Source organism: Dromaius novaehollandiae, chromosome 2 (genome assembly GCF_036370855.1).
Source record: "Dromaius novaehollandiae isolate bDroNov1 chromosome 2, bDroNov1.hap1, whole genome shotgun sequence".
Taxonomy (NCBI): Eukaryota; Metazoa; Chordata; class Aves; order Casuariiformes; family Dromaiidae; genus Dromaius; species Dromaius novaehollandiae.
In genome coordinates this window covers 58,771,289-58,799,172 of record NC_088099.1, presented here as the reverse complement: position 1 = coordinate 58,799,172, position 27,884 = coordinate 58,771,289, and the positions used below count along the sequence as shown (strand labels likewise).

Genomic DNA, 27,884 nt, shown 5'->3' with positions numbered 1-27,884 from the left:
ATGGCAAAATATCTTTATATATTGATGAATAAGTTCATAGCTACTGCAGGCACGTTCCTGGGAACAACGACGATGACGAGGACAAAGTGAGATCCCCAGCAGCTGAACTTTGATTTACAATAGTTAATGCAAGAAGTAGTCATAGAAGCATTGTTTTTTAAAGGGCAGCACGACTGTGTAATCTGACCCTTTGATACAGCATAGGTCAAAGCATATAATCCAATTATTTAATCCATTTCTTTCTCCAGCAATTTGTGTCCAACAAACCAAATTAAGGCTCATAAGGACAGATTTTCTTTATTTATAGTGATACTGAAATGGGCAAAAGTGATATAGATTTGAATGCGAACACTCTGCAGCTGATTTTCAGTTCTACTTGTATCTCACCACTATGACCACAGCAGTGCTTCTGTGATGACAGGATTAGATAATGGAAGTAAAACGGTCAGAAGAATGCGCCTTGAAGATTTTTCAGTCATCTCTGCCTCCACACACACATCCACATGTGGTCAAAACTGCCTGCAGGTTCGAGGGCCTCTTAAGATGCTCTCCCTCGGGTAGAACCCGTTTCAGAGACGCCAGACGCAGTCCCCCATCCACCCTACAGACAATGTCCTGGCACCCATCCCTTTACCATCTCTCAGTCCAACTATAGCACTACTGGTGACATATGTGATACACTATAAAGTGACTTGGAAAATCCAACTCAACTGGCACAGAATATCAGAGTGCACTCCCTCAATAGCATAGGCTGCTTGAAACAAAACAAAAAAAGCCACTTCTCCTACCAATCTCTGCAACAGTTCCATTAAAAAAAAGAACTGAGCTCAAGACACTTTCCATGGTCTAGGCCTCTTCTCTAAAAGATCATGTTGCTCACCTGGCTGCTGACAAGGAGACAATACTTAACTGGCACAATGATATCGAGCAGATCCTCTTAGCTCATCTTAGGGAAAGCAGGGAGACACGAAATTTCCTCTCTGAGAGTGGCCCAAATCTAAACTCTCAGACATCTAATCCCTCTGAGTTAAAGTAAATAAATAAATACCTTCACAAACACTACTGCTTTTCCCTCCAAATGTGCAGTGCATCTCCCTGACCTTGCCTTTTCTAACAAAAGTGCAGAGCGACATACACATTAAAATAAAAGTAAAAAACACTCAGCCAAACCAAGAGCTCTGCTGCACAGCCTTCTCCCTCAAGGGAAACAAACATGCTATGACAGATGTTAGTCACGTTGCTTTGTGCACCACTGCAAGGCACTAGGACAGGAGAGCAATAAATGTGGGACAGTTATATGAAATAAAACTCACTCATAAACAGTAGTGTGAGCTGGAGATCACATGACAGAACATTCATTTATGCGATACAGCCCTTACAAGTTTGTCAGGATCCTACATAGCCTTCTTTCGGATACTCAAACCACATAGAGAACTGAGCATTTGATGCAAAAGCAGTATGTGTATTCCAGCTGCCTTTTGCCCGCTGAATCTACCCTCAGCCCTTCAGGCTACAAATTTGTGCATCTCCTTCCACAGGCACACTCAAGCAGGTCTTTGAGCACTGAATTTTGGAAATTACACTAGGCTGCTTTCTCTGTCTGTGTCTGCACAGGAGGTGAACACATACTGATTTACCTCCTGTCCAGCCCTATCAAAAGCAATGAAGCTTCAATGTGGCATGAGTCAATACACACTTTTCAAGGTAGGTTTCATGGTCTTTACCTCTTTGTGTTGAAAAGTACTTTACTCCACTAATAACCACATGCAGAGTAAGTTACAACTAAGAGTCACTAATGCTACTGGGATCTAACTCAAACCAATTATTCTATTACACCTGCTTAAAACCCTAGAAGTTAAAATTAGCTCGAAAGATCAGTTTGGGCTCTCCTTCCATATACGAGGGCAATCCCAACTTTTCACCAAATAATAGTGGCAAGTTTCTCCTGAATAGCTCTTCCTGAAGCTCTAATTTCTTAGGAATTTAAAGTGCACCCTCTAGTCCCCATTTCCACTTTCAAAGAAACACTCATAGGTAGGAGTTAGAAGTATAGAGAAGGGCAACTATAATGAATAAGAATACGGGCAGCTACTTTACAAGAAGAGTCTATAAGGGTGGGAGCCTTCAATTTAGAGAGCAGACATACGTCTGGATGGTGGCAACGGTAGGGTTGAATGCAGAGTTGAACGAGACTGAACACAGGACTGTTATTCGCCATATCCGACACCATTAGGGCATGTGGCATTCATTGAAACCAGTAGGAAACTGGTTTCAATATAATAACAACAATAAGAAGTATCTCTGTACACAGCAGGTAGGCAAATCCTGAAATTTGTTGCCACAGGAGATTGTGGAGGCAGACATTATCAGCAGATTTTAAAAGATTCGAAAAGAGACTAGACAAATACATAGAAAACAGATCCAAAACAGTAGCTAAAGGAAATAAATGGGGAAGTACACCCCAACATCCCCCATCCAAACGCTGTGTATGTTGGAGAAGTATGAAGGGAATGGACCACAGATACTGGACAGGCTTAGGGGCTTTCCTGACATTGCATCTGCTGCATCCACTGCTAGAGACAGAGAACCGGTCTAGATGGACACTGGTCTTACCCCACAGAGCATTATAGGAAAGACAACCAAGAGGATGTAGCAGAGTGAGTGTTGCTTGAGGTGAGAACCATCCTCGCTGCAGCATGGCAAGGGAAAATCCTGTTGTCCTTGATCCTTCTTCACAGAACTACTATTTTCTAAAAGGCTATCAGAAATCTCTTTTCCTCACTTCTGTTAATGAAGGAATCTGTCCAAAATCAGTCACACAACCACATACATTTCTTGCTGTGCAACAGCAAGAGCTGAATTAACAAACAGTGTGAAGAGTTTGGTCTAAATTTGAAGGTGACAAGGGAAAAAGTCTTTATAAAGGTGCCAGAAGCAAACTTATAAAGCAAGGCAACAAACCCCCCTTTCAAACAGTCCTCCAAAAAAAAAAAAAAAAAAAAAACCCTGGATTCTTCTAACGGAAAAAAATAATAATAAAAAAAGAAAGACTGAACAGATTTTGAACATGCTAGTCTTGACAAAGTCTTTTTAAGTAATTAAAATAAAACCGGAGGCAGTAACATATTTCCTATTTTGGACAAAATAAATGAAATATTCATCATTCAGTGTAATCACTGCATAATCACCACTTAATTGAATTTTAACCAGTACCACATATCTCAGGGGCAAACATAAAGTATTAATTACATAAAACCCACACAACATGTATAAAACATTTCAGACACATGATCTCTGACCCTACAGAGAGCTTAAGAAACAAACCAACCAATCCATCGAAACACCTTTTGCAGGTTTATATACGGAACAGCGTTCACTATGCCTTTAAATGTTCCATTTCCCTGCATGGCTGCAGCGAAAGAACACAAACCCCATGGATTTGCAGACTTAAAAGCCATAAATAGCCTCAGAGATTTTCTTGCCCGACACCCTGCAAGACACACAGCATACAACTTCATGCAACAACTCCTCAAGTAAGAGCTCTTCTCTCCTGCGCAAGAGAATTCAGTTGAACTTATGACCTGAGCACTGGCTAGATGATGATGTTGGTCAAAAGAGGACACCTTTCTACATCTCCCCAACAGCAACAAATCACAAGTACCACATTGGTCTATGTGGTAGCTTAATGACAGTGCTTTTCAAGAAAGCTTCATGAAAAAGCCACAAAAGGGATTTTAGGTTTTATGACAAAACAAAATATCTGGAAGGCTATTTCTGTTTAACACATTTTCCGGCAAACCTGGGGCAATTCACAACTTTGAGATAACAATATGACTGAACATTGCTTTGAGTCCAGAATTCACTTGAAGACAAATCTCAAATCAAAGCTGCATGGATTTCAACAGGAAAAGCTTACAGGTTTCCTGCAAAATGAAGTACCCAGGTCCTGGAATCAAGGTGTAACAGAAACAGGATGGCTCAGCTCCAACTAATGACGGAGGAGAGTTTAAGACAGCTTAATGGCAATGCCTCTGGCAATCCTTAAGGCACAACACTAACTATATCAGAAGTCAATCACTGTCTAACAGCTTTTTGGCCCAAGAGGAAAGTTGATGTGACCAAGGCCATGAAGCAAAGGGAAAAAAGGATTCCAGAAAAGATGAAAATGAACTCTCAACAGAGGAAATAAAATTAGGATATAGAGTTTTAAAACAGGTTTTATAAAAGGCCTTTAAATTAATTAGCAAAAACCAACAAATCACAAAGGAAAGACAACGTACAAGACGTAGCAGAGTGAGTGTTGCCTGAGGTGAGAACCACCTTTGCTGCAGCAAGGCAAGGGAAATTCCTGTTGTCCTTGATCCTTCTTCACAGAACTACTATTTTCTAAAAGGCTATCAGAAATCTCTTTTCCTCACTTCTGTTAATGAAGGAATCTGTCCAAATTAACAATAGCTATCCCAATACTAATATACAATTTTTCTATAGGAAAGTTTTTAATTAAACTAGTTCAGCCACTATAAACATGTATTTTATCTCTATCTTGCATACTGTTTTTAATCCAGCTTTCAAGACTACGTAAGCTAATCATTTCTTAAGCTAAAAAAAAAAAAAAGAGTAAGGCAGAGACTGCAATGAAACTTGCCAGGTCTAGCAGCAGATCTGTGAGCAGAGCTGTATCTTCATAAGTCCCAAGCCACTGTCCATGGCCCATGGGGCCATACTTTTATCTGGACTCCAGTAAAGCACAGTAGGTGACACGTAAAACATTGGTTGGAAAAAATATCTTGAAATGTGTGAAGAAATGAATGAAGTAACTGATTATTTCTAACCCTTTCTGTATCCCACAAGCTGAGCTCTAAAGAAATATCATCTTGCTTAAAAAGTGTGATATCACCATACTGGGCTCTTCTGCACACCACAAAAAAGCCATCACCATCACCAGCATTTATAATCAGCTTTCCTGACAGCCTCAACTGAGAGACCGCGCTGGGGCTGCATTTCCACTCACAGATGTATTCTCTCCAGGTCAGGTTTGAGGCAGGTTTGTAAGGCATACCTACAGGAAATTCATTTGATGGTAAAACAGAGAAGTCTTCAGGGATATTGCACAATCGAGTACTATTTATGCGCATTAATTTGTGATTATAGGCAGAAAATAACAAAAATGCAGGGTTTCCTCCAAGCCTAAATACACACAGTATGTAACAGAAAAATCTTACATGCCAGTTCTTTGGTACAAGGAACATTGGTACATTAGTACATCAGTACAAGGAACTTCAGGGACTTGTTCGATGTTGCTAATGTGCATACTTTTACTTGCAAACTGTTTATCTTTTTTTTTCCTTTTAATTTCACTGCATAGAGTCCTTTAATCCTCTTTGTTTACAAAGAGCTGTAAGCGCTAAATCAATCTTGATTTGCCAGCCCTGTCACTGGCCACAGAAACATAAGACAGGAAAACAGGACTAACCCAAAAAAATGTAAACTATTGCCATTGGATTATTTCAAAATATTTGAGGGGGGAAAAACCCTCTTACAGCAGCAGGCATAGAAAAGATTTATACAGGAATGTATAAACTCACCACTTTACTAAACACCCAGTTCCGGGGGCCATATTTCATCAGTTCATAACCAAAAAAAAAAAAAGGTATAGGATTGATTTCAGATTTTGGTTAAAGGAGAAAGATTGCCCAAAAATCATTGTCAGCATGAATTTCCCTACCCCAGCTCTTATCACACAGGCAGGTGTCTAGGAAGGTGCTGAGAACCGACACAGAGAGGGCTGCAACACAATGGCCCAGCAAAAATCTGCTTCTTAGAAAAGACACTCCCGAACCAATGCAGTAAGCTCAAATGATCTTACACAGATCTATTTTACAGTGGTCTTTCAGGTTGGGAGAGGCATACTAGGTGTTGCCTACTCCACAGTCTTCACTGCACTGCTTTCCCCATCCCTCAGTAAGTGCAGAGGAATAGTGATTATTTGAAATAAGTCACACCAGTATTGCCACACTCCTCGGCTGGACATGCCACAATATCCATAACTCTACTGCGAGACCCTCTCATCTTAAAAGAAGGAGGGGAGACAGATGTTTTGATGAGCAATTAAATATAAATATTTGACATCAGCATATGAATTAATTGCGTAGTGACAGGTAAACTCCATATGGTGCCAGCTTGATCTGAAACTTTAAAAGAAATCTGAGAAAATCCACTTATGCTAGGGGGTTGGGCACATAACTGTATTTTTTTAGTTCTTCAACAAACTGTTTCTGGCATTCCTAAAGCAAAAATCTTAGCTTTTCAACACCTATTGAAAGTGTCCCAAAGGACACACTTGCAGAACACAGAGGTAAAAGAAAGGAGTTGGTGGTAGCGGTTGTCACCATTCAGTCAAGATACGTGCAAAACCGGTTGCTGTGCTCTGCCAAGATGTGGCTAATTTGTGTTCAAGTCTCTCTTCCACCCAGAAAGGACTCAAACCTCTCTCTTTTTGGAGTGACCTAACCTTCAAGCTACAGATTTTCTGAGGGGACATCATCTCAGTTTTTTGTGCTGGCACTGTTCCTACTTGGATAAAATGCATAAATATAGGACCAAATGCCCATCTACCCCAGCATCCCATCCCCACCAGGAGACAGTAGCAGGTGTTTTGGGACATCATGCAGAAAAAAGAGTAAGGACAGAATTACCTCCTTCCCCAAGAGACTCAAGCAGATTCTACAAATCCACCACTTAGGTACTCCCCGAGTCAAGGCCATGCTCTTTAAGAGCAACTGAAAGATCTATCTACAACAAATGTGTCTCATCTTTTTTTCAATAAAAAAATAAAAAAAAAGGAAAAGAAGAAAAAGGTCATATATTCCTCTGGCTCTGAAACATCATATTTGGAGCAAGTATTGGAAACCGAGGTCTCCTTCTTGAAGAGACCATTTAACCCATCAAGCTAGGGTGTAATTTTCCAGCTGGCTCAATGCACATTTCCATTGTATTATATACAATGCAGAAGAAGGATAACAGGAACAGTTGAGACAGACTAATTCCGGTATACCCTATCTTCCGCAGGCTAGAAACTCTTCTAGGAGATGAGCAATACACATTCAAAACACTTTATGGACACAAAGGAAATAAAAATGGCCTCTCACACTTTGGGTGAGCACCAAGCTTTTCAGGCAAAGAAGTTCCACTCTCCTGTGGCCAAATTCTGTAAATCTATACTTTCAACTCCTTAACTTTTGGAAGCTTTTGAACAAAACCTAAGCTTTTTTAGGTGTTGAAACTGTTTCAGCATGTTATTTCCATTTTGACCAAAACTACTCAGTGGCATTGACCCAATTTTGCAAAACTTTAGACCATCCTGGGACTGCATTTTTCAGTGAATGATTAATTAAAAACAAAACAAAAAAACCCTGCATTAGTTCTTGCAGTACTTCAGAATGTGTGAATTCAGCACGAAAAGACAACTAGATTTACTCAGTGATCCAAAGAGACAGGATGCAGGTAAAGACTTTTGTCAATTCTTATTCTACCCAAATGCATATTGCCATCACTAATAGTCGAGGCTAGATTAGATCAACAGAAAGTCATTAAGTCAAGTACAGGTACAATCACAGTACAAGTGAAGTTCAAGGGTAAATGTCCAAATGTATAAATCAAAAGACTGGGATAAAAATGCATGGGATAAGAATCTGGATGTGTCTATTGATCTCAGATTCAGCACTAACAAGATGCACTGAATAAACCTGTGGGTGACAAATTTGGTAGTTACACAAGGGGACAAGTCCCATTCCAAGAAAACCTCCTCAAACCATTCAAGTGCCTGGATGGACTCATCCCATCTCCACAATGTCCGTGTTTAGAAGCCCATGGAAAGGAAGCCCTCAGTTGTCCTTTTGCATGGCAAAACATGGACTTACCTAATGCAAAGCATGCATCACCCTGAAGGTGAAGTAGTCTCTTTATACTGTGTGGGACTGGGAAACTAGGTCTCAGAAAAACTAAAAGTCTAATTCTGCCACTAATACACTGTGCATGACATTTTCTCTATTGTCTGCCCACTTACTCTTCTATACAATGACTATGCAGCTATCCTGGATGTAATTGGAACACGATACAGTATATTTAATGTTTCTCAAGTGCCACAAAATCCTTCTATGAGAGCTGCCAGAGGAGCACACTTACTGTCATCATAAATAATAGCAAAACTCTTGTTTCCCATAAAAATCTAAGTACTAACTGTCAGAGACTTCTGAAGCGTAACAGCCTGATTTGTTCTTTACTTAATTACTTGTGTTTGAATAAAGCATGAAGAAATACCCTATATGTACAAATAGGTTTAATCTAATCTGGAAGATGGATATTTGGAGAAGCAGTTACAGCGAATACAGCAGATAACGAAGTCTAGAGTATTATTAAGAAAGAGTTGGTCCTATAGAACAGTATTACAACATTGAAAGGAAAAGGACTGAAGATTTTTCTGCAGTTGAAGAAGCGGTTATTAAAATCACGTACATAACTACAGGTTTAGGTGTTTGGGTTTACTACCTAAAATTTGCATTCTGGGAATGTCCTAGGGGTGAGGGTAACAGCTCTGTCATTAGAAGACCTGGTACACCTTGCTCACAGAAGCTGTAACACGGCATGCAGGCTGTGCGTACCCCAGCCATTGACTGTCTGCAGTAATACCCACCAGGCTGAGGAAGGTCTGAATCCAGACAAATCTGGCCAGGCTGCCTATACAAGGAGATCGAAAACCTTAGAAGAGTCATTCATTCAAATGGAGGGCTCCATGGTTAGGTCTCAATCCTTTCTCAAGGCCCACATGTTTACAGTCCGTACAGGCAAGGCAGCCACCTTCTAGCAGGTTTCTAGTGTCATTGCTGTTGCTAGAATAACACCTGCAAATGCTGACAATGAAATTACAACTGCCATTCTTCCTACCGTCCATAAAGCAGTGGAGCTTTCTCTTAGCCGTATCAGACAACCCAGTATTAATTATTCCCTCATAACCTTGCTTCACAACATTGTGTTTAAAAGTTCTTGCTTGAAGGAAAGCCTTATTTTTTTTTTTAAATTTGCTGCAGGAACATTTCAAAGGGAACCTTTTTACAAGTTATTAATTTGGCTCCATCAGGCACTTCCAGACAGTGGGATATCTGCACACATTAATAATTTTTTGTCTTTGCAGGACTTGCTCAGACTGTTATCTTTCAGAAATCTATTTAACTGTACTTGAACCTTCTTAGGAAGTTCTTTACAGCCCATTTGCTTGGAAAGGAGCAAATCATAGATTAGGATCTGAGCTAGAACTCCAGAATATCCATCAAATTATGCTCCCCCAGCACCGACCTGAGTGCGGCCCCTGGATCAAGTAGGACTTAAACCTTCCTGCTGAACCAAGGTAACCCGCATTATCTAAGCTGCATCTGGAGATCCCAGAATGTCAAAGAATATACACCTGTATTATAATTAATCGGATTACACATGCTTTATTGCTCATTGCCAATGTAGAAAATTCAGTAAGCAAAAGCTCATAGCCAGTCTTTGCTACACTTCTAGAAATTGAAAATTTCACCTCGCACCTGTCTGCACTACATTTATATAGCCAAAGCCCTTGTATTAATCTGAAACCAAGAAATAATCTCCCTGTTTTCCTTTGAGCCTAGGGAGGAGTTTACAGGTATACTTTCCATTAATGTTACAATAAATCACATACCATTTCAGTTTCAGTAGTTTTAACAAAATAATATAGTGGATGAATTTGGTCTGTCACTCTTAATTTCTCCACATTTGTATGTCAGTCCCATTAGGATTACTCTTATTAATGTGCAACTGTGCAGATACAAGTTTTCATGTTACAGAAGCTCCTACAACACCTCTCACCCAACCTTACACAGTCCTGCAGAAAAACTTTCAGCTTAGCTCACTTTTTTTCCCCAGATATGTGTAGTTTGATACCACAAAGACAAGTCCCTTAAACATCAGTGAATTGGCACAGTATGATAACGAATATACAGTCTAGTACCCATGGTCTGTGCCTGTTGCAAGACAAAAATTGCGGGTTTGTCACGTTCCTGATAGTGGTTCACAGAAAGCTTGCTAGCTGCATGTGCAGTCTCCTGTTCCTGGTTTCCCTCTACATTATGCAACAACCGTATGTTTATTAAAAACATTCCCCTCATACTGTTTTGCCCTGACAGCAGCTGCGGTATATTCTGAGGCTGATATCCTATTACAAAGGGGAGGCATAAATATGAAGGGAAAAAGGGTCTGCACACAGGGCAACCCTCTGTAATGAGAGGTCAGCTGTGCTGGGAAAAAAACTGCAGGGACAGAAAGAAAGCTGAATCCTCAAATCTCTATCTTAACACACAAAAAGGAAAAAAAAGGTAGAGAATCATATTCAGGTAAAACAGACAGGATGGAAACATACTTCTTTCAAGTAAACAGGAATAGTTTTTACTATATCAAACACCTAATTGCAACACATTAGAAATGGATTTACAGAGCGCTTTTAAGCACAGATGGTATTGCCTGGAGAACAGATCTCTGCAAACACACAAAAGCAAAGAAATGGTGGGGGGGGCAAAGTCCACGGGGGAAGCGGATGTGCCAGGGCCGAATCACAGACGGGACTGAAGGCAGCCTGTAAAAGAAAAAGAGGAGGAAAGTAGAGAAAATGCTAAAGGAAAGAATTTTAAAAGGAGAATGGGGCCCAACAGCCAAGGAACTGGAAACTATTGCAAACCGTGTCTCTGGTAATCATGAAATCAATAATGTGCAGAGAGAAGAAAGCCACACTACGCCAAGAGGAGCGGAACGAATGCCAAGAGCAAGCCCGGGCGAAGGAGGAAATGAGGTCAGAGCTGTAGGTGGAGACAGGATTATGTGGTAGCTCAAAGATAAGGATAAACAGCTTGAGCTTTAGGCAGCAGGAGATGAGGAGCCAATAAAGCAGCCGAAGGTAGCGAGGACGATGTGGCTGGAGCAGTAAGAAAAGATGACAGCTATACAGTCAGGGCGTTGCATAGGGAAAAATAAAAAAAGAAAAGAAAAAAATACACATCACCAAAAATAAGGGAAGTTGGGGGGAGGAGACCAAAAAGCCAGGCACCCAGATTCTGGCAATCAAGCTAAAATCTGCAGTAATATTTTAAGTTAGGATCCATGCTCTGAGATGAATCACCAGAGCTAAGAAAACTCCTTTCTCGTTTCCTTTTCCAGATGGAGTCTCTCTTCCCTCCTCCTTAACTATCCTTAAGTTACCCCTGCACACTTTCTCAGGGCTGAGAGATTTTAGGGAACAGCATCCATTTCCTCCCCCAGTTTTCTCCCCGAAAACTTCAGTTAGCAGCGTGTGAGTCAAGCCCAGCTTTGGCTGCATCTGATTTTTTTTGTGAGTCCCCTCCCCATCGAGGTGCAACGCAGGGAGGGATAAACCCAAGCGCCAAGAGGAGAGGGTGGGAGCCGGGCTGTGCTGGGCCGGGCGGGAACATAGGCCCTTTGCTCAGGCAACTCAAAGGACCCCAGCAGCCATGGAGACGTCTTGCTCCTCACCAGAAGCCTGGAAACCATTCAGCCCTTAATGTGCCAGATACCTCCTGGCGTGTACTGGCAATTTCAGCATAAGACGGGTGGAAAAAAAGGGAAGAAGAAAAAATCCTGGGAAGCACAAGAAAGCAAAAAGGGTCCCAATTCACTGAGAAACAAAACACGTCCCCTCTTCCATCGGCCGCTGTGTCTGCACATTAGATGTCACACGAGTGACGTGCAGAAGTAGCAGCACCACACGCGTTAATCGAACGAACCAGGAGTAACTTACAGCCAAAAGTCTAAAGACTTTACCGTACCTTGGCTGGAGGTGGCACAGCCATGCTACACGAGAGGAAAAGAAAAACCTAACTGCTATGTCCTGCTAGTGCGCCACGCATGCCATTAAGCGCTGGAATTCATGTGTAAATATAGTTTAATCAGACACTAAGTATTTCACCCCGTGCTATCACCCGACACCCACAGTTTAGAGCACTTAATCACGGCAGATGGATATCAAAGAAATACATGCATATTCACAAACTATTCTTAGCATTTACCAGAGGAGCGATTACAGAATTACTCGGTTACATAATCTCTTTTATATAATCACTACTATATACTCCCCCTTATGCAACATTAACCACAACCAGGCAGCACACAACCGTTTAAAATAACTGCTTCCCTGAAGGAGGGCTGTATTAAGGGCACTTCAGGCTCACCAGCTACCTTAGGTGTATGGAGGAACGGCAACCAGCACCAGCTCAAGACAACCGAGCACTCAGAAACTGCCTTAAGTGAAGCTCTGCGTTCAGTCCGGGGAAGGCGCTACCCCCGGCACTCACACACTGCTCCGGGAAGCGCATGGAGCAGAGCCTACCTGCACCTCGGACAGGTTGGGATGCACAATATCCGCTACTCGTACTGAAGTCGACGGGATTTGGAAAGGCGCTCAGTGCCTCCCGGAAGCCCCGGCCCTAAGCTCGCTAGGCTCAAGCAGAATGTCTCCGCTGACTTTTAAGGGACTTTGGATGAGGCCCGGGATTAGGGCTTTAATACAAATAGGAGGTCAAGATTATGACAGAATTAAAATAAGCTTAATCCAAATGCCCTTGGATTTGTACCACAGTCAGGCCTGCAGCTCCTGTGCGCGGGAAGCACCAGGTAAAGCAGCAAAGGAGACCAATCCCGGCGGGGAATCTTGCAACTGCTGCTCACGTGCTCAAAGCTCGTAATGTGAGTCAACATACTCAGTCGGGAAAATTTCACCTGTCACAACGTTTTGAGCATACTCTAATGCATTTCCTATAGCATTTTCAGAATTTAATCTAATGCCTTCTAGTAATACTGTGGACATCTACAAAAAGGGTAGTCTAATGTTTGCCCAATGCCTTAAGAAGCCAGCATTGACAGTAGTATCTGCAGCAGATGAGAATCACAAAGTAATGAATGTAAAAGTGTGTGGGATTTCAGAAACTTGCAGGTGTCCTCAGCACTACCACTTCTCAGTCCACTGAAAATTGTGTTTCTTACCAGGGATATTTGTTTGGGATAGACAAGACAGTCCTCAAGATAGGAACAGTTCATATTAGCCTTAAAAATAACAGAAAAAGAAAACCCTGTAAGGGTGGATTTGAAGCTTCTGCACCCCCCATTTTTTTAGCCTACACAACTGGCTGACAGCTTGAAAGCGGCATTTTAAGAGAAAAACCTTCTCCCCCGTTTCGGACGATAAACTCAACGGCAATGAACAGATGAAGGTGGAATTTTAAACCTGTTACCTTTCCTGCAATGGTCTGAACCTACAGCTCCAAATGCAGTGGGAAGTACAGATCAGAGCTGGGAATTCAAGCTGTAGGAGTGCCAACAGTGACTTTCTGGCTCTCACTTACATCAGTATTGAGATAATTATCTTTAGCGATGAGCAATACTTTTTTCCCTGAGGAGCACAAATGAAAGAAAACACTTGCTTGACTCATCCTACCTGGTTCTTGCATCAACAGATAAAGCATACTTAGAGTCACCAGCTACAAAGAGAAGTGTCTGCGCTGACTTTCCACTTTTACAGAGATACTACAGGGAAGGCAGAAAGGAATTTTCACGCCAAGTTTACATTTTTTTTTCTATAGGTCTATCCACTTCAGTTAAGAGATTTATTAAAAGTAAAAACAAAACAAAGGTTATACCTGGACAACTCATTAGGTAGAGACCATTATATTCTCTCCTTTTTCATACTGTCATAGGAGGCACTGCGCAGTATGAGCACTTTTATGTCACTCTACTGTGTCCACACTTAAAGGATTGTACTAAAACCAGCGTGTAAACAACTAAACCTTCTTGGTTAGATAAGGTGTCTCTCCTATCGAGAGAGGGAGAAATACAGACCCAGGCCAGGATATACCAGAGAATTTTACTGGCCTACCTAGGTCAATCAGGTGTGTAAAAGAGATTCATGCCTCTAACCAATATTATTATACCAGCAAAAAACAAGTTGGAAGCAACTTAAACAAGCATCCATTTGCTACTACAGCTATCGGCACTTTTTTGCTAGTGCACATACCTTGAAAAAGCTCTTAAGTTCTTAAAGATTAAACCTTAGAGATTGGGGTACACTAAGTGCTCTTAACTACCTGGTAGCAGAAGCCTGTTACTGCGACTACACTATTGACAATATCCAAGCTACGTGGGATATCTCTACAAAAGCATCAGCCTCCTTTGGGCTGCAGCACAGCTGAGCTCTGAGAAGAAAACGAACAAGCACAATGAAATACTCTCAGGTCAGGGTGGGAGCCCATCGGCAGGGCAGACGGCTGAAACATGCTGCCAGTGGTCTTTGGGCTCTGGCCACAGACACCCCTTCCACCCTCCCACATGTTCATTTTTCTCTCCCATATTAATTTCATTTCAGGGTTCTCTGGTTCTTCCTCCTTCTGAGGGAATATTCAAATAGACTGAATATATATAACTACAGAGATGTAACATATGATAAATGTACTTACCTTAAATCAGTGGATTTGAAAAACAGGCTTGTGCAGGTATGGACTGCAATACTTTGGGTCCAAGCTAACCTCTTAACTCTACTAGTGCAAGATTCGAGAAGGAAGGATTTACCCCCAAAGCTATAGTGAGCTATTTAGCTGCATGATGCCCATCAACATCAGAGGCCAGAGAGCAAGCCAACCAGCACACCATCATTTGAAAATCTCGGTGTTGGAGGTGCTTTATACCCACAGCACAGGATTAAAAAAAAAAGAAAGAAAAGTTAATAAATGGGATTGCTCCCAAGGACACTTCAGCTGTCAAATCAAGCAAGCAGTCTTCTGCAGAAATCCGTAAACAGATTTATTTTCCTACTTTGTTAGGAAAAGAAAAAGCAGTTTACAGAGAGCTACAGTACAGCTGAGGCCGGAGTAAGAATATGTATCGGGAAGGGCATGCTTCTGGTGCTGTGCTTCAGCATGCTCAAAAAATGGCTGTTTTCCACTATCATCGAACCTTGAACCTACGGCCCAGATCACTTCACCTTCATCATTAATTCTCTCCTCTGAAACAACAGCAGTTTTACCCAGTGGGCAGACACATTAGTGACCAAGAGACCTCGGTTCCCACAAAGGCTGCCACTAACTTGTTGCATGAGTAAAGAAAACTATCGAGCCCCACTTGGTTTTCCTTTTCGTAATGGGGAAACATACTTAAGCAGGCTTTAGAGTTTGCCACTAAAAAGTGGGAACAGAGGTCTGCAAAACCACCTGAATGACACACAACAAGCGCGAGTGCGCCTGGGTGCAGGTCCAGTGCTGTGCGTGGCGGGGCAGCGCCAGTGCCCATGGCTTCCCAGCAGCTGCGTAGAGCATCAAGCTGGGCCACTGCGCAGTGCTACAGGACGGGTACTACAGCTCATTTCGCCTGCTGCCTTCCACAGTCACTTCAAATACAAGGAATCTAGCCAAGGTTTTCTCTTGGAAACTTGATGTCCTTACTGAGGCTCCAGATGAGAGAGAGAAATGCCCATGGGACAGAGAGAAGAGTGTGCCTGCAGCACACTGGGAGCACAATTGCCAACCAGAGGGACTCAAAAACTACAGTCCCTTCTGTGCCGTGACTGCTGTTGGACCATCTCCTATGGATATACTGCCTAGCCAGAACCCCTCTCCCACTCCACAGAAGAAAGAGGCCACAAAAGGTCATTAGCTTGGGGCTGAGAACTTCTGCTCTGATGGACGCTTGGCAAGCAACGTGGGAAAACGACAGAACATTTTCTGGAAAAGTCAGTCTTATTTAAAGGTGCCTTTCAGTGGAAAACAACAAACAAACTTTCCCGGTTTGCACTTTTTATGGTGTGTGGAGAAGGTCTGTATGATTGCCTTCTGCTCCTTACCCATCACTACAAATGCAGGTATTGACTGTCCTGTAACTCTGACCAGAGGCAACACACAATGTGTTCAAACAAGTATGCTCCCGAAACAGGCTGCCCCACTCCAAGCCATATGTTTCCTCTCCTCCCTTGCAGGAAACTTTAGTGATGCTCCCACTGCACGAGCCTCTGATGGACCAACAGAGAACTACTCTCTCGCTCATTTTTCCCCATCCCCTCTTTGGTGGCTTAGTTCTCCATCACATTAGTAGGTTGACCCAATCCCTCTGCAGCCATGCGATAGCTAGATCTGTAGGCGCACACAGCTAGCAGGACAAGGGGTCAGGAACTATCCTTTTCAGAAACAGCCCATCATTACATCTGATTAGATATAGACTAGAAACCATTTCTTGCTAATTTCTGTTCTAAAAATCTACCAGATTGAAAGCTGAGTCACTGAGAAAGAGGAAGAGATTTTCAGTCAAGTTATTTAAAACGTGGGTTCAGTTAACACCTATTTAACTCAAATCTGGAGACACAATTGAAAAAAAAGACATTTTTATTGAGGAGTGAAAACTTTTCCACTTAATACATGAGCAAACTGTCAAGACACCTTGTTCTCAAAAAAAAAAAAAAAAAAAAGAAAGCATTCAATAATTCAATAAAGGAGACTCCTGTCTCATGCCCTCAGTATTTCCACTTGTGTATTGTGCATTACCTTATGAATGTCAGAAAAGCAATAATATCCACTATTTAAGGCCTTATCTTTCTCCTGCCTTGCAAGTGCCCTTTAAATCCCATGATGCTGGCTTGGGTCCCCGACCCTTACACAGATCTATGATCTGTTGCCCCCAAAAGATCATTTTAGAAAAGTTTCGTTTCTAACTAGTCAGACGAGCATTTTATTCGCCACAATAAACCCTAATAAGATTTCAGCAGCAAAGACTCAGCGAAACACAAAAATGGTGGAAACAGCTACACTGCTACGCAGCTACAAAGCTATATGGCACCTTCAAAAATGCAAGTGCATGCAAGCCTTCTACAATGTTTTTATACAAACCCATTTCACTTTATATCACAACAGATTAGGAGCATAGAGGCAGCTACCTTGTCTCAGCAAGAAATGAGAATTTTTTTTTTTGTTTCTGTAGCATAAGCTCAGTAATCTCTTCTTGTCTGTAAACATAGCCTACACAGATAAGCAGGGCATACCTGTATGTGGGTATGCTTATTCCAGTTTTCCTAAGCCTCTTATTATTGGAGTAAACCAAAATAAATTTTTATTAAACTAAGGCAAGAGTTTCCTTGGAGCCTTCTTCCACTTTCAGCTAAAACCATTTAAAAATAGCAGTTAAGTATAAGGGCAAATTTTGGTCATTTGACACATCTTTATAGACACCTGCATTAGCTGAGGGGGAAGCACTGAGATCAAGAGTCAAAGAACTTCCCTTTCACAGAAGAAGCATGATGGAAAGTGGTAAATATAAACAGGTTTTATATATGCTTCTTTTGACGTCAAAAGACAAAAAAAACCCACTGTGTGAATATTTTCGTCTCCCCTTACAGAATGCAAGGCGCACTCGGCCACCTTTCCCTTCCTGCAGTCTCCCTGCTGTGGTGGACATGAATCCTCATCATCATCACCAGGAACAAGGGAGAAAACTGTGCAACCTCCATCCTCCTGCCTGGAAATCACAGCCCGGCTCACTGCTGTCAAGAGACAGAGGAGACTTGCCAGCACCCACTGGATCACAAAACAGTAAATCATACTAAACTCTTCCCTGGCTTCACTCAGCAACGCTATAGCTACTTTCCAACAGACAGCAAGAGGACAAGAAGAGACAAAAGTTGTTTTCAGGCTGCTAAGCCCCTAAGAAACGAAAACTTAACAGATGAGAGAGGGTAAAGGGACACATCTACAGCAACAACCCCTTGTAGAAATACAGGTATTGCCATGTCCTTCTGCAGGGCATAGAAAAGCCTCCTAATAGCCTTTTCCCCACGGGTTAAGGACAGGATTATTGCTCTCACCACTCTCTGACACAATGCCTGCCAAAGTTAAAATTTCTGCAATCCATCAGCAGGACAAGTCAGTCATGGAGACGCATGTTAGAGATAACCTGGGTGCGTGTGCACAGTCACGCATACAAGGGCACACACACTCCTGTAATATGTATGTAAAGGAAACCCCAATGATTAATGGACAAATAAAATTTACCAGAAATAGGGGGGGGAAGAATTATGGGAAAAAAGCCCACAACTTTTTGCACTTTATCCCAAGATCAAAAGATTTTTTTTAAGACTGGTGTTCTTGCCTGTCTTAATGTAGTTGTTCCCATGAGGGAGGAAAAGAAATCTTAAGCATGGAGTGAGATTTTACGCTTATCTTCTGTGTTAGAATCTGTCTTGTTGAAGCCCTTTTACAGAAATAATAATAATAAACCCACCCAGCAGTTACCAAACTGGGAAGCAGGTAACCAACTTTGCTTTTATTTAAATAAATCTTGCATGACAGACTGTCAGATGTGTGTGGATTTTATTTAAAGTTAAAACATTTTGCAGTTCATATTACATGTCCATCCCTTTGGTCTTTGAAAAAAGGCATTTTAATCTTTCACAATGCCTTTCATTTGACAAATTAACAAGAACAGGACTATACTGATTAGCTTTCTCCAACCATCCAGCTATCAATACTTGTATCAGCATAGACATTGTAATTCTAATAATGGGAGACTGACTGTGTAGAAACATCAGTGTTAACATTTCCACAAGTGGCCATCTAAATTTCCTATGGACAGACTGAATCCCTTCTGGCAGGATTCTCACCCACATCTTGCGCTACCAACAGTGACTTCTGCAGGCCTCCGCATATCTTAACACATGACACTAAAAAGTTCGCCTTAAAAAAAATATGCAGGCACTTAGATTAGTTCCTAGGTTCCTTTTGACTGGCCATATTGGCAAACCAGAAGTTTAGGTATTTAAAATCACCAGACAGTTTTGAAAGTTGAGACCACCTGACAAACTACTGCTGGAACTAAGCTGAGCAAGCACCACCTATAGAACACCTTTATTAGCCCTGCAAAACAGGCAGTGCCCTCTGCCAGACACGGACGCTTCGGCAGTTGGGTCCAGCCTCACCAGTGACAGACCACCCAGCTCTGCTCCCTGCACTTCTGTGGCCACAGGAGTGCAAACCAGCGCCCACTTTGAGAAGTAACCCGCAAGCAGATATGGGGTGCCCTTCCTCAGACTGAAAGCAAGCTCGCTTCAGCACACCGAGCTTGACTGGTTTTATTTTTCCCCGGCTTAAAAACAATGCTCTTTATTAACTTCACATTTAAGCAGCTGTCAAGCTCCGATGGTCAAAGGCCATGGGATGTCTGAAAAAACAAAGGCAGAAAATCTTCACTTCTACCCCAAATTGCCAGACATCACTTTAAGACCCACTTTCAATCCCTCCATAAAATTGGCAGCCATCTGCCCACACAAAATTAAGACATACTGCAGTGCTGTCCCAGGGACCATAAGCTGCACTAGCAAGCAGGACTGCTGGCTGGACAAATGACCCAGCAATTTGGGAAGGTAAAACATGCACAGCCCAGTACAATGGGTCTACCAGACACGCAGGCTCTTGGGGAAAAAGAGAGTTTCAGGGGATTCTGGTTAATGTACCTTCAGTTACCTCCAATCAGCTGAACTAATTTGAAAGAGAAAGATCAGGGTTCAAGTCTTCCTGTAGGAAGCAAAATTACCCCTCAAGTTATCCATCTTAAAGTTTATAATTTCTGTCTGTCAGTGTAGCATTTGACGGTCTTATACATTAAATACTCCAATGATGATGAAGTTGCAAGCAAAACATATGGAGTCTTTCGCTTTTCTCTCTTGTCACAGCAGAGTTGTCTGGGGTTGGGGATTTTTTTTGCACTGTGGGGAGATAAGAATGACTAGTGTTATAAAAGTCTTTGCATTTATGGTCAAAAACCTTTGTCAAACAAGGAAACTCGAAATTAATTCTTCTTTCCTACCACTAGAGTACTTGGGAAGCTTCCATAATAATACGTTTCAAGCTCTTCCATAGCTTCTCTGCCCCCCAAAACCCTCTTTCTCATCTTCTTCCTTCAACTTAGACATAACAACTGATAACTTTCACACTGGAGCGCTGTGAAGTTAATCACTAACTAAAGGTTAACTTGAAAGTCGCAAAGAAACATGCCAAGCATCTGAACTTAAACATGGGCTTGAGTATGATTTATGCTTCATCCTAACGGAGCTGTGTTCTTTTCATCTGTATAAACACAAATATTGTCTTAGAATATGCATGGATATAAGATATATGAATACCTTACAACAACTATTTTGAGTGATTTAAGCAAAGAGAACATCAGTAAACCACTATAAATTGTTCCGAAGGGGATCAATCCTAAGTGGCTTTTTTTGGTTTGGAAGGTATTTTCCCCCCCATCTGGATAATAGTCAAAGCCTTTTGCAAAACACTGAACGAAAAATTTATTCCACAGCTCACACTGCATTACATATTGACTAAGATCATGTGGAAGCTGCAAAACAAAATTAAAAAATTGTAACAATGCAATTTCAGATAACAATCAATATGGAAGTTAGTGCAGAAAACAGCAAAAGTTTAAAATACCCCAAAAGCCTTCCTAACAATCAGATATCTCTGATTCAGTTATTTAAACTCCCAGTGTTCTGTTTCTGTGCCTTTTACCATGTAGAGAGCAACCTATAACAATACTTTTTAATTTATATAGTATCACATTCATAAAAGTATCCTAAGCACGTCAAAAAAAAAATAACCCACAAACCCAGATGGCAAAACAAACATTCTAGATGAAAAGGAAAAATACAATTAAAATCAGTATAAAAGCTTAAATAACAGCAACATGGGTTACAGCCAAAGAGGATTTATGCAAATTACTCTTCCAGGCGCACAGGATTGTTATCAACACAATGTGCATTACAGAGCAAAGACATCTAATCAAACAGGTCCCGAAAGTGCAAAATCTTTCACATTTTCAGATGAACAATTTCCTCTGGGGAATTCCATTGTCTTTTTCATTGAATCAACATTTTGCCGTTTGTACTTTCCAAAGAGCTTCCATAGCATAGAGGGGCAACCGCAGGCCAGGCAGTGGGCGAGGTTTATGAATGGGGTAACACAACACAGCCCAATTAACTTTAAGAGAGTTACATTTATTTACATTAAATGATGATTTTTAAAACCTATTGTTTTGGCGTGATGATAATGGATGACATAGAGGAAACATTTCTAGTATGTTGCCCACTACATAGGTGGCATAAAGAAAACATCATTTTTATGGATTACATCCCTTACTGAAAACAATACAGCCAAAACTAAGGTTTCCAATTACACTATGGGTTTTTTTTCTAATAACAATTAATTCATTTTCTGTTTAAACTGTTCCACCATAGAAACAACTCTGCTCTCCAGCCTTCCAAAACCTTCGGCTAGACAGTCTCCAAAGAAGCAGGGGTTTAAAAATGCATTTAAGACAAGCCCATGGGTGTTTTCAAAGTCAGGCAAACGCACTGCCCAGAATGTGTCCTAGGGATAAGGGAGACTGAAGTGCCCTGGCAAACCTGCAGAAGGGACACTTGACATGGCAACAGGCCCACGTTGAACCTGCCTTGAGTTAGTTATTGACACTCCTTAATATGTCCCGAATTCAACCCGAGGTACAAACAAAGCGTGATAGGGAGCTCTCTGCCTCCACTCCCTTCCCGAAAACATACTTCCCACTAAAAGGGCAGCTGGTTTTCCAGCTCTGTGACATAATTTCACGGCACAAATCCTGCACCTCCCTAAGTAAAAGCTTCTTTTTTCGTTGTTTTTTTGTTTGCTATAACTACGAGAGCTGCACTACCAAGGATTTCTAGGAAGTTTAGACACGTTGCTCTTAACCATCGCAGCTCATTCTGAGGCAGCGCTGGCAACGCCTGCCTCGCAATGCTCATCTTGTCCACAAAAGGATACCGCTCCAAAAATAGACACCTCTTCCCTCCTAACCCCTACGGAAATTCGCACATTCCCAGGGGCTGGTTGGCTTCTCTGGGAGAGAAAGTCTGCCACCGTCTAGACCAGACGGCATTCAACAGCTTGCAACCCCGTGCACAGGTCTGACACTGAGCCAGGTCCTGCACACCACAAGTCATCGTTTTCTGCTCCCACGGTAAAGAATACAAAAGAGGCAGGTCAATGCTAACAGGTACCACGAGCATAAGTTGGCAGTCTTGTACGCCAGCAGGGTCACATCTTACACAGCCCCATATCTTATCAGCACTCCCATGAACTCCTGAGCACACGCTTCCTCAGCATACACCAGCACCTTGCCTCCCTGGCCCACTCGGTCCCACTGACATCAGGTCCACCCCGGCAAAGGGAGCAGGCACTGCGATGCTGCATTTAACCTTGCTGCCCACCACCCACCCCTTCTCCTTTTCGGCCCCCAGAAGCCAGTGGAGATTTTTTTTTCCCCCTTGGCCCCTGGCAAGCGCTGGGAGGGGTGCGCTGCGCATCCCAGCTGCCACCAGCCCGCACAGCCCTCGCTCCCTGGAGACCTGTGTCCCGCTCTCTGGGAAGCGGGGAAAAATACATAACTGCACGAGGGAAGATGAAAGACAGAAAGACAGAAAGACAGAAAGAAAGACAGAGAGACATAGAGACAGAGAGACAGAGAGACAGAGAGACAGACAGGCAGGAGGCTGAAGAAGAGGAGTGCAGAGCAGGGAGCAAAAGCCGCTCGCACGAAACCCAGACAGGGCACGGGGGCTCCGAGGGGAGGGAGTCAGCCCCGGCTCCCTGAAACACCCGCTGCGCTGACACCAAAAAAAAAAATTAAATTAAAAAAAATTAAACCACCCCCACACCCCGTTCGCACGTCCAGCCTTACCTCCAGCAGCACGGAGAGCAGGAGTATGACCCAGCGCTGGAAATGGCTCATTTCTCCTCCTCGGCCGCGGGCTCGCCCCTGCCGCCTCAGCTGCGCACGGAAGCTGTCAGCAGCGCCATCGCCAGCGCCCGGCGGCGGGCAGCTCCCGCGGGGCCGGGGGACACCCACGGCGGGGCGGCACACACCCGCCCACGCGGGGGTGGGGGGGGACACCCGCCCACGCGGGGAGACACACGCGCACCCCAAACCCACGCGCGGGGCAGGCACAACCCCCCCGAGGAGAAGCCCCGCCGGGCCGGCGCCCGCGCTGGGGGGCAGAGGGACGAGGCGGGGGCAGGAGGGCCGGCTCGGGGCGGGGAAGCAGGCGGGCGGCCCCCGAGGCAGCCGCGGAGGGAGGGAGGCGGCCGCGGCCCGCCCCGCCGCTCCCCGCGGCGGCAGCGCGCCCTCAGGGGGCCGCCGAGCAGCCGCGCCGGGCAGCGGGCGACGGCGGCGGGTCCAGCCCGCTGGGCCCGGCGCGGGCGGCACAAAGAGGCCCGGCGCCACCGCTGCCGCCGCCGCTGAGGGCGGGGAGAGGCGGCGCTTCGGCCTCGGCCTCGGCCTCAGCCCCGGCCCCGGCCCCGGCCCCGAGGGGGGCGGTGACGCCCCGGGCGGGGCGGGAGCGCGGCCGGCCGGCCGGGCGGGTTAACGGCCCCCCGGTGGGGTTAACGGCTGCCGTGTGCGTTAACCACCTCCCCGGCGAGCTAACCGCCCCCAGGGGGGATAATGGCCCCCCGGGCGTGTTGGCTGCCCCCCCTGCGGGTTAGGTGCCTCGGGTGGGCGAGCCGCGGCCGTGGGGGTGAGGCCAGGCCCATGTGGCCGCGCGGGTGGGCGCCGGCAGCCCCCGTCCCGTCCTCGCAGCCGTACCTGTGCCGACGAGGCCCGGCATCCACGCGCCCCAGTGGGAGTCCGGCCCGCAGGCGGCCGCCTGCGCCCCAGCGAGCCTGTGGTGACAAACCGGGCTCCGCGTTAGTGCAAAGCCCCGCTGTCTGCCTCCCTCATGCCCGGCTACCCCGCAGCCACACGCAGCCTCCCTGCACCCTGCCTGGCCGCGAGCGGGTTATTCGTGGTCCCTTAGAGGGCCTGAGAGAGTAGCTCGGGGTATCTCAGGTGCCCTCAGGCCAGTGGCAAGGTGGCTCCCAGGATCTGGGCTGGAGGAGGCCAAAATAATGGAGGATGGTGTTGTGGTGGCCCTGAGGAAGAGGAGGGAGGGGACGGCACCTCTCTGTCTGGCCCACGGCCATGGGGGAGATGGGCCTGCCGGCAGAGCAGGGCCTCAGGCAGGGAGAGGCAGCAGGGTGTAACACAAAATAATGCTGCTGCTACGCAGGCACCAGGAAACGAATGAGCAAGGCCAACAAAAGCCAAGGTAGACAGCACCGCTGTGGCAAGCCCTTTGGATGGCAGCGGGAGCTGTTGGGGCAGGCCTCCTCCCGAACGAGCACAGGGGGCAGCTTTGGCACTTCGGAGGACAGACTGTGCCCATTGCGGTCAGGGTCTTTCATTTGTTCAGTGTGTTGGGTCGTATTCTCCGAAAAGGCTCCCAGGACTTTCCTAATAGATCAGACCTGAGATGCCCTCGGACTCCTGCAGCCAGCCCTGTGACGGATGGTCAGTTCAGTTATGGATGTTTTCTTTACCACCACCTTTTTGTGGTGCTTAGAGCCTCCTTTTCCCAGCCCTTTTCTACCTGGACCACGACTAGACGTGGCAATGCATTCAGTGGGAGAGAAACTCAGTTCTTTAAATTTAGGAGGGACCAGAGTTTAGCTATATGTCCTGCCAAGGGTTTATAGAAGAGCTAGGCTCAGGAGAACAGATATCAATATTGAAAGACAGGGAAATGCTCTAACCTCCTCTTGTTTCCCTGTGGAAGAGAGATATTTCCAGGCCGTAGTCATGATGGAGGTGTACCCTCCCGTTACCCCTTAGTGATCTAGCTATTTAAAAACTATTGGCACATCCTTGCAACACATGATTCCTTGGTTTAGCACTCCCCTATTGTCATAGTCTTCAAGGAAGAAACTTGCCATCTCCTCGTGCCAAATAGCTCAACCAAATGCCGTGCTGATTGTATGTTTCTGTACAGTGAACTTTTGGGCAGTTATGAAAGGTTTACAGCCAGAACTGTCCATCATACATCCTCTCAGGCTCAGGTGATAACGTTCTTTATATAAGAAGTATCTGTAAGCTTTAAGAAATGCCTGTGCATTATGTGATACTGTGTACTCAGAGGTAGCCTGCACAAGGTTTTCTGGAATGACCATCGATTTTGATGTCTCTATTTTGATGCCAACCAGTGGGGAACTGTGAGGTGTATTTTCCAGATGAACATTCACATTTCTAACTGAATTTGCTAGAAGATGCCTAAGAAGGTGTGACAGCCATGTTTCTGTCCAACAGTAAAGACTGAAGGAGGTAACTTCTGAGCTTTACCCACAAGACTGTAGTCTGAGCTGAAAAGTCACATTTTCCAGAATCTGGGCTATAGAGAAAGACACATCGTATGTGAGGTATCACCTAACATAAATCAGCTCATGTTGTCTCAACATACAAATACAAAGTCAGTAACTACTTCAGAAAGGCTCCAGTTCTTAATTTTGAAAAGGACACGCACTGCTGTCTAAGACCTAATGGATTATCAGCTGTTTTCAGAGTCCTACCCTCATGAATGGTTTTAAAACTAAACTCACTTCCCATCCCTAATTTCTGTGATTTTGTATGACCTACGAGATGATGTTCTGGAAGCACACCGAGGCACGATGACTTTTCATGCAGAAGCCAAACAGTGTGACTCACTGAGGGGTGCCGAATGAGTTGGGGCCTCAGGGCCGGACATGGTCGCTCTGCACTGCTGTTGTATTTCCCGGCAGGGGTTCTGCAGCAGCCTGGAGACAGCAGAAATTCCGGTGGCAAAAATCTAGAAGGACCATGAAAACAGAAGCCGTGGTGAGAGCAAGCCAAGGCACAGAGAAAAGACAGGAGAAGAATCAGGAGGCTGGTGATTGAAGACATTCCTACTCTTAAAAGCCAACTCTGCCTGCGCTTTCCATTGATGGCCCGCTGTCAAATATACCTAGGTAGACAAGAGCCAGCTATCAGATATATTTCATTTAATTATTAAGACACATAACACTACTGGTCTTAGTCTAGGTTGAGCATCAAGAAAGCACTAGAATATTTTCCTAGTCAAAGGCAGGCTTCAGCTGGGGCAAGAAAGAGAAAAGATTAATGTTGTTTTTCCAGTAGGAAGATTAACAAGAGTGACATAGAGGCAGTGGGCTGCAGGAAGAGAAAGCAACGCAGTCTCAAGCAGATGCTTAGTTTAGTATCCCACCTAATAAGGGTATGGATATCCTAAGCTATAAAATTCTTTGCAGGCCAAGAGATAAGCTGAAAAAGGAAAAGAAGCTCCTGGCCCAGGAATAAACAGTTTCTGATTTCATTTCAGCCATTTCTAGGCTCCCTTAAGTGATGTCTTCTTTCATTTTCGCCTAGATTCAAGGAACCATCTTCATCCCTGGGGTAAACCCATTAACTTTAATGGTGTTAGAGTAGGGATGAATTTCGCCCAGCATGTGGCATTTTCTTTGCAAAAGTGTGAGCTGCAGCAGAGCCCCTCAGAAGTTGTCTGTGCAATAAATGAACACTTTCTAGCCACCATTCTACAACTCATCAGGAAGGCAGGCAGGGTGCACATCTTGTACCAGTTTGATAGAACAATAAAATGGGATAAGCCTTTTGTCGTAAGCAAGGTCTCTGTGTAAAAATCAGCCCTGTACTTCATGTTCTCATTCCAGTCTTTCTTCAGATACAGAGTTGAAACAGCTTAATTCTCCAGAGTGCCCAGTATCTATGCTTAGAAACAAATATTTTAAAAAAAAATTAGTTCCATGAGCAGCAACATTAATGTAGCTTAATTTCATCTGGTCAAGGCTTTTACTGCAGCTGAATGTCCCTCTCTGAGTGGATTCTTAGGTGTTCCGTAATAATATTGCCATCTTTCTCTCAATGGAGGTACTAATATTAACATATTTCTTTTTCTCAACCATCGCTATTTCCTATAACTTAAAAGAACAAACTGTCTTTGAGATTGCCACTCCTCTACCAGGTTCATTTGAAACTGAATGACAGGTACAACAATTACTAGGATGGACTCCCACACAATACATTTATGAGTGAGTGGATACATATTTGAGTGAGTGTATTATGTAGGCCTTATTTCCTCTGAGACCACACAGGTAAATATTTTAAAAACATATAGGGCTTATCAACTGCTTTTTATTGAGTGTTTTCTTGTTTATGGTGAAATAGTTGTTTCTAATACTGTTAAGAAATACTTGATTCTACAGGGGCTATGTGTGAAGGAGGTGACAACTTTGTTATAAACAAATACAGTATTCTCATTTGCTTATGAAGTGCAAGTAATTGTGTACATCTACTGTTTTGTATTTATTGAAGTATGCTATTAGTCCCTTCACTCATGTGCTATTAAAAGTTAGTAAAATTCCTGTTTGTTTTCCAAACTCTGTATTTTAAGTGTAGGATCACCTCAAATATATATAGAGATGCTTTTTTATAGTTATATAAATGGAAATATCCTTTGTCAGTGCCACAAGAAAAAAAATCATAAATTACATAAAATATTCAGTAAATGCCTCGGCCTTCCAAAGTTGTCATTGAATCCTGTTGAGAAACTACATTAGCATTACCATTTGAAAACAGGCATAAAAAATATTGTATTCATGAATACAGCAATAATTGGCCAAGACAAATTTAATGTTATAATTCTGCAGCTTCTGTATCTTGTCCAGGGCACTCTATTCATCTCTGTATTTTTATTTCATATAAATAACCTATGCCTCTTTCAAGACACATGGGACCTTTACTGAAAAAATGTGTGCCTGTTTTCCTAATGGCTAGCAGAGGGGTAAGTTTACACAAAGATGTATTCTCTTGGCAGAATAATAGCTAAATTATTATCCAGCTTCCCAGAATAACACAGGCTAATTTTTTTTCATCACTTCCAC

General features: G+C 43.7%; 1 protein-coding gene across 1 annotated transcript in view; it reads right to left on the bottom strand.

Moving 5' to 3' along the window:
* VOPP1 (VOPP1 WW domain binding protein) overlaps positions 1 to 23,379 on the bottom strand; it is a 68,727-nt gene extending 45,348 nt beyond the window's left edge. Inside the window, exon 1 of the mRNA XM_026121416.2 lies at positions 22,819 to 23,379. Coding sequence (XP_025977201.1) covers positions 22,819 to 22,869 — 51 coding nt within the window. The 5' untranslated portion in view covers positions 22,870 to 23,379. The remainder of the gene's footprint in view (positions 1 to 22,818) is intronic.
* Positions 23,380 to 27,884: the final 4,505 nt, after the last annotated feature.